Here is a 7,776-nt window from a genome sequence, read left to right on the forward strand (position 1 = left end):
TTTTTTGTTTTTCTTCCTTTTGTCTGTTTTATCTTTTTCTTTCTTCCACTTTTTTTCTATTTCTAAAATATATTGTTTTTCCTTCCTTCTTCCCATCATTTTTTTCCTCCCCTTTTTTCTTTCCCTCCCTGCCTTCCTTTCTTCCTCACTCCTTTGGTTTATCCCTTCTTTCTCCCTTTGTCTGTTTTTTCTTTTATTTCATACTTCCTCCTTCTTTTTTTTCTTTCTTTCCTTCCCTCCCTCAATTTTCTTGGTTTCTTCTTACTTTTTGTCAGTTTTTTTCTTTGTCTGATTTTTTTCTTTCTGTTCCTTTCTTTCTTCCTCCATTTTTGTTTTCTTTGTTCCTTCTTACTTCTTCTTTGTCTGTTTTAAATTTCTTGCATGCTCTTTTTCTTTTTCCTCCCATTTTCTCATTTTTTTCATTCCTTCCTTTGTCCTTTTGTCACTTTTTTCTTTTATTTCTCACTTTTTTGGCTTTTCCTCCTTTCATTTCTTGTTTTCTTCTTACCTTATCTGTGTTTCTTCTGTTCCTCCCTTTTTGTTTTTTTTTGTTCCTTCTTACTTCCTCTTTTTGCCCTTTTTTAATTTCTTGCACCCCCTTTTGTCTTTTTCCTCCCCTCTTCTCATTTTCTTCATTTCTTCCTTTGTCCTTTCGTAAGTTTTTTTTTTTTCTTACTTCCTCCCTCTTTTTTGTCTTTCTCCTGTCATTTCTTGTTTTCTTCTTACCTTGTCTATTTTGTCTGTCTTTTTTCTTTCTATTCATCCCTTTTTTCTTTCTTTGTTCCTTCTTACTTGCTCTTTTTATCTGTTTTTAACTTCTTACATGCTCTTTTTCTGCCTTTTTCTACCCCTTTTCTCATTTTCTTCATTCCTTCCTTTGTCCTTTTGTCAGTTTTTCTTTTATTTCTTACTTCCTCTGTTTTGCCTTGTCCTCCCTTCATCCCCCCCCCCCCCCCCCCCCATTTTTTTTTTTTTTTTTTTTGCCCCTTCATTCTTCCTCTTTTGGCAGTTTTTAAATTTTATTTCTTCCTGTCTTTTTTCCTCCCTCCCACGTTTTCTTTATTTTCATGCTTGCTTGCTTCTTTTGACGGTGTTAATTCAAATGATTGTAAAATGCTCAGCTCAGTGTTTTCTGATATGAGCACGCGTGGCCTTCAGTTAGTCACAGAACCGTCCAGAGATAAAACATTAGCTGGAGATGGACGATGAGCTTGAAGGACAGCAGGTGTGGGTGTTAACAGAGCTAGTTAGCATGAGGAGTGAAAGAGAAGAAGACAGACTTACTGTCATGTGTGTTTTAAAGAGGCAGCTGAAGAAAATCTTACTGAAATGTCCTCTTTAATTCAAATGCAAATCTAGTAAACACATAATATGCTATGTGTTAATAGCTTTTAAATGTTAGAAGTGATCAAATTTTCATAGAAAATTGTTTATGCTTAGACACAGAATATAATAAAAAAACACAAACACCCGGATCATATAAAATGCATCCTTGAGTAGATCTATATATAGTAGATCCATTTGTGAAAATGACTCATTTTAAAGTACAGGTTCTCAATGCAAAAATACTTTATTATTGGATTATTAGGAGTTGTTTTTCCTCATTCTACTGTTGCCTATAAAATTTAAATGTGTGCAACCACCAAGTCAAGTGTAATGAGTCGGAACATCCATTACATCACAGAATCGCCTGGGGTCCTGACAGCAACCATCCAGGCAGACAGCCGGCCCATTCCCAAAAAAGTGTCTGTGTATCTGCTGCAGCTGGGTGAAACACGGACATCCTCTTGGTATTTTCCAGTTGCTGGAGTGCTCAACGCTGAGGCACCTATGCCCTGGACCATACACAAAGAAATGCTCCACATGGTCAAAATGTCATAGCTGATGCTCCCTTGCCATAGAAGTGACACTCCTTATCTTAGTCTCGCTAAATAAAGTCATTCCACTGGTACCCAAGGATCCTCCAAAGAGACCTGGTAACAATGACATCCAAGCCTTGCTTTAGGTCACTGGTTAGCATCCAAGTCTCACAACTGCACAGTAAGACAAGAAGCACATGAACCAGGAATGACTTGGACCTTTGTTTTCCAGAAAAGATATGAGCATCTGTCCAGTGACCTGCCAAGTTCATAAGCTTTTCACAGGTATCTCTCAAAGGCCAAGGACCCAGAAACATGAATGTCTCAACACTTTCATCGCACGCAGATACACTTCTGATGGCTGAGTCCAGAACGTCATTAAAATCCTGGATCTTTATCTTCATCTAGGACAGTCGCAAACTCAGATACTCAACTGTCCCTGATGGGAAAATATCTATTAATATGTATACATAAACAAATGGACTAACATTAGATTACATGACTCCAGTCATGAATACGTGCATGTCAGCTGAAACATTATAGCACGTTTCCATTTGTCTTCTAATTCTGTTTACTCAAATGCAGTTTTGCTGTTATGCTGCAAATGTGATGCTAATTTAGGAAGCTGGTCATGCAAACAAAAACATCCAAAGCAAACACATGAAAACTGATTATGCGAGACCAGCCAAGGACTGCAGCTGGCTGCATCTGCTTTGCTGTTTTCATTGAAGTGCAGATTCAGAAGCAGCAGTTTGTCAACAACTACACATATTGTGGCTCATCAGTGGAGGAGAAATTTTACTCAACCTGGCAGAAATACGATCATGTACTTTTGTGTTGTGATATTTTTAAGCCATTAGGGACTACTGCTGTGTTTTTTTCCTAATTCCTCTCCGCTAAAAACAAAACAGAATGTCTCTATTTATACCATTCAAAGGCTCATATTGTTGTGCTTTTTAGGGGAAATGCAGGGACAAGGTGGGATTTTTCCCAGCCAACTTTGTGCAGCGTGTCCGCCCTGGTGAGCAAATATGGAAGGTCACTTCTGGCTTCTGTGGTAACCGAGACAAAGGCCAAATGACTGTGAAACAAGCCCAGGTGAACAGACCTAAAACACATATTCATCTTTCTTACACACACTGAAGCCCCATTCTCACTTTCATCAATGTACATCCCAAAAGGTCACCATCTGAAACCACAACAAATAGGTTTATATAGATTGTGGTTGCCAGACATCATCAGGTTTGTCCAGTATGTAGACTGGAAATACCCTATACGTTTTCTGAAGAGCGGGCCTGAAGTTTAAATGGGGCGGCCCTGCATTTCACCATTTTGGCAGTGCTTAATACCGCCTAATTCCAGGCCAACCCATAAATTAGTAAAGAGGTGGAGTGTGGACGTGAGTTCCCAAACAAGCTAAGGCTAATGGGCTAACTTTGGTTAGGGTGTTTGATTAACACATATTTTTGCAGACTGGGTGGTGGTTTGAGATGGATGTAACAAAATATGAGTGGCATAGAGTCTCAGTAAAGCCGTGGTCACAACCCGCTGTACTTGCACGTGCGTGCAGTCTACTTGCAAAAACATGGGCTAAAATTGGAGATCCGTACATTGTAAGTACTGCCTCAGTACGAATTTAGGAGCACGCAGACACGCCATAGAGGTTTTAGTGCATGCAGAACTTTCGCTGCGGATTCACCAGCAGTACAGATGACGCACGTTGTGAGTACTGTCTCAGTACGGATTCAAAGCAGCACATTTTCATTCAATTACTATTGAATTAACCAAATCCGTACGGAGGCAGTAGGCTACTCACCACATACTATGGAATTAAATTGTAGGTATCAGATCTTGAAGATTGTGATACAATATATATAAATTAGAATTAAGTTGAAATTTAAAAAGCTGGTAATCAAATGTGTAGTGAATATATTCCTCTATCAGTGTTTCACACCTTGTGTGACTTTTCACTAACAGGCTGGACATGCTCATGCATCGCCGACGCCAAAAAACACCTGCCGCTCGCCCGCTCATAACACACACATCAAAAGAAAAGCCGACCCCACACACACACTGCTTTATTGTCAACTCTCTTTATCGTTACACTCCTAGAGACGTGCGTTGAACGTACTCCCTCCCTCCTCTTGCTACTGCCTCCGTACATTTTCACAAAAACGTAGTGGCCGTGGCATCCGCAGAAAACGTACGGCGAAAAAAAACGCACGGTGGGTTGTGACCGACGCTTAACAGTTGCACTGTTAGTGCACTTAATGACACTAAGCAACCAATACAGACTTAAGAATAAGAAAGAACTTTATTAATTTGGAAGAAAATTATTTTGCCAGAATGTCGAAACAGGAAACAGTAAGCATTGCTTGTTTTTTACAATGAGTTCAGCATGTTTATGCAAAATGACTGAAAGGCAATTGCACAAGATGTTTGAAGGTACTGCACATAAGCTTTGAGTAACTGAAAACTCTGATCATTATGTATTCACCCTGCAGAAGGGGGAGGAGTTATACAGTCTGCTTGCCACAGGTAGGAAAGACCTCCTGTGGCGTTCTGTGGTGCACCTCGGTGGCCTCAGTCTTTGGCTGAAGGTGCTCTGACAGGGGGTAGGAGGTGTTGTCCCGGATGGTGAGCAGTTTTCTCAACGTCCTCCAGCTCCACCCCCAGGACACAGCCAGCTCTCCTGATGAGCTTGTTGAGTTTATACATGTCAGCTGCCTAACTGTGCTAATGTACAATTTAAATAATGCTGCCCATGAGTACAATTAACCACACAGCAAGCCATATTATTTCAGATGTCTATCATAAAATACTTAGAAACCAAAAATGGTTGGTCCACAGCTGCTAGCAGAGGATGTCACTCTGAGCGACCAGGCCCCTAATTTTTCATAACTTTATGGCTTCAAATAAGTTAAACTGATAAATTATAATACTAAAACATTCACCCTTCTGTACCGCTGTCATTATAGGGGAAACAAGCTATAGAGACCAAAGCCATTTTTGTATCAGGTTGTAAAAGTTGAGGATTTTAATTACACTCAACAAAAATATAAACGCAACACTTTTGGTTTTGCTCCCATTTTGTATGAGATGAACTCAAAGATCTAAAACTTTTTCCACATACACAATATCACCATTTCACTCAAATATTGTTCACAAACCAGTCTAAATCTGTGATAGTGAGCACTTCTCCTTTGCTGAGATAATCCATCCCACCTCACAGGTGTGCCATATCAAGATGCTGATTAGACACCATGATTAGACTGATGATTAGATTAGACTGTCCACAATAAAAGGCCACTCTGAAGGGTGCAGTTTTATCACACAGCACAATGCCACAGATGTCGCAAGATTTGAGGGAGCGTGCAGTTGGCATGCTGACAGCAGGAATGTCAACCAGAGCTGTTGCTCGTGTATGGAATGTTCATTTCTCTACCATAAGCCATCTCCAAAGGTGTTTCAGAGAATTTGGCAGTACATCCAACCAGCCTCAAAAACCGCAGACCACGTGTAACCACACCAGCCCAGGACCTCCACATCCAGCATGTTCACCTCCAAGATCGTCTGAGACCAGCCACTCGGACAGCTGCTGAAACAATCGGTTTGCATAACCACAGAATTTCTGCAAAAACTGTCAGAAACCCTCTCAGGGAAGCTCATCTGCATGCTCGTCGTCCTCATCGGGGTCTTGACCTGACTCCAGTTCGTCGTCATAACCGACTTGAGTGGGCAAATGCTCACATTCGCTGGCGTTTGGCACGTTGGAGAGGTGTTCTCTTCACGGATGAATCCCGGTTCACACTGTCCAGGGCAGATGGCAGACAGCGTGTGTGGCGTCATGTGGGTGAGCGGTTTTCTGATGTCAATGTTGTGGATCGAGTGGCCCGTGGTGGCGGTGGGGTTATGGTATGGGCAGGCGTCTGTTATGGATGAAGAACACAGGTGCATTTTATTGATGGCATTTTGAATGCACAGAGATACCGTGACGAGATCCTGAGGCCCGTTGTTGTGCCATACATCCAAGAACATCACCTCATGTTGCAGCAGGATAATGCACGGCCCCATGTTGCAAGGATCTGTATACAATTCTTGGAAGCTGAAAATGTCCCAGTTCTTGCATGGCCGGCATACTCACCGGACATGTCACCCATTGAGCATGTTTGGGATGCTCTGGACCGGCGTATACGACAGCGTGTACCAGTTCCTGCCAATATCCAGCAACTTCGCACAGCCATTGAAGAGGAGTGGACCAACATTCCACAGGCCACAATTGACAACCTGATCAACTCTATGCGAAGGAGATGTGTTGCACTGCATGAGGAAAATGGTGGTCACACCAGATACTGACTGGTATCCCCCCCCAATAAAACAAAACTGCACCTTTCAGAGTGGCCTTTTATTGTGGACAGTCTAAGGCACACCTGTGCACTAATCAGCATTTTGGTATGGCACACCTGTGAGGTGGGATGGATTATCTCAGCAAAGGAGAAGTGCTCACTATCACAGATTTAGACTGGTTTGTGAACAATATTTGAGGGAATGGTGATATTGTGTATGTGGAAAAAGTTTTAGATCTTTGAGTTCATCTCATACAAAATGGGAGCAAAACCAAAAGTGTTGCGTTTATATTTTTGTTGAGTATAGTTTTAGTGATTTTTACGTCTGTGTGGAGTGACTCGCTTTTGTAGCCAACCTCAAGTGGCCATTCAAGGAACTGCAAGTGTGTTGGCTTAATTTATAAGCACCAGAGGTTTGGACCTTGTTGCCAACAAATATTATCTAGCACGTAGTTTGATGACATGGCAGTCTGGGTTTGTACCGTGTGACATGTGAAGAAGCACCTATAGTATAACTTTAGCACAACCTTGGTACTTTCAGGAAAACCTCCGTGATGTCGTGGCATGTGCTAAAATGCTACAAGTATGTCAGTAAGTGATGGAAAAAAGGAATTTCCAAACATTTTTAAATTTGAGCCATGGTTCAAACAAGACCACGGAACACCAGCTGATCATTACGGTTCATCCTGGACCCTGTAAGGTTATTCAGGATTTAAACAAGGTTTCAATCTATGACCTTCCAGAATGCACATCTATAAAAGTGAGAAGGAGGCTTGAATCCATTTCAGAATGGCAAAACCGCTGCGATAATAGGCTGCACAGATTTAGCCTCCAAAGGCTGATATGCTACTGAATGCCTCCTCTGCAGATCTGCGTGGGGAAAAATGAGGAGATTGACGGCTTCCTTCGGCTGAGCAGCGGGAAGAAAAGGGGCTTGGTCCCTGTAAAGTGTCTGCTTGAAATATGAAGGGACTGGAGCACACAGCTTCATGTGAACAACGGCAGAGGCATACTTAGGACCGTGTACCCAACGCGCTACCCACCTCCACCCCTACAATCAATGGTTGTCAATCTAATTGCTGGAGTGGGCGATGTTGGCATGGCTGGGCGCACCACTTGGCTTTTAACACAGAAAGTTTTAACATTTTAATAGTTAAAGGACTTTGAGCTACTTTTCTTGTAGCACAATTTCACACTCAGATGTAGCATAATACTGATGGTGTGCAGCACGTCTGGCTACCTCACACATCATCTCCACCGGTCGTCTGTCCGCTTTAATCGTGAGGAAAGAAGGAAGAAGCTGGCCTTACACACACACACACACACACACACATATATATATATATATAAAAACAAGACTTTGTTGTTTGTGCAAACACATTCTTTTGTTAAAAGACTGAATGAATCCAGTTTTGTATGTGGAGACATTTTTCACAACATGTGCATGTGTCTGCTGTTGTACATAATCCATATACTCATACTCGTGCTCTAAGGATTCCGGTATTACATCATGTAATGCCTGAAGTACAACTTCCTGTTATCTGATCTCTTACACTTTTTTAAGTTTCCTT

The 7,776-nt window shown here is 41.6% G+C and overlaps 1 protein-coding gene across 1 annotated transcript in view; it reads left to right on the forward strand.

Annotated features, from left to right (window-relative positions):
• The window catches only part of LOC117531335 (SH3 and cysteine-rich domain-containing protein 2-like), a 74,693-nt gene extending 67,185 nt beyond the window's left edge, over positions 1 to 7,508 (forward strand). The window contains exons 15-16 of the mRNA XM_034194407.1: positions 2,820 to 2,957; positions 7,074 to 7,508. Coding sequence (XP_034050298.1) covers positions 2,820 to 2,957; positions 7,074 to 7,172 — 237 coding nt within the window. The 3' untranslated portion in view covers positions 7,173 to 7,508. The remainder of the gene's footprint in view (positions 1 to 2,819; positions 2,958 to 7,073) is intronic.
• Positions 7,509 to 7,776: the final 268 nt, after the last annotated feature.

Source organism: Thalassophryne amazonica, chromosome 18 (assembly GCF_902500255.1).
Source record: "Thalassophryne amazonica chromosome 18, fThaAma1.1, whole genome shotgun sequence".
NCBI classification, from domain to species: Eukaryota; Metazoa; Chordata; class Actinopteri; order Batrachoidiformes; family Batrachoididae; genus Thalassophryne; species Thalassophryne amazonica.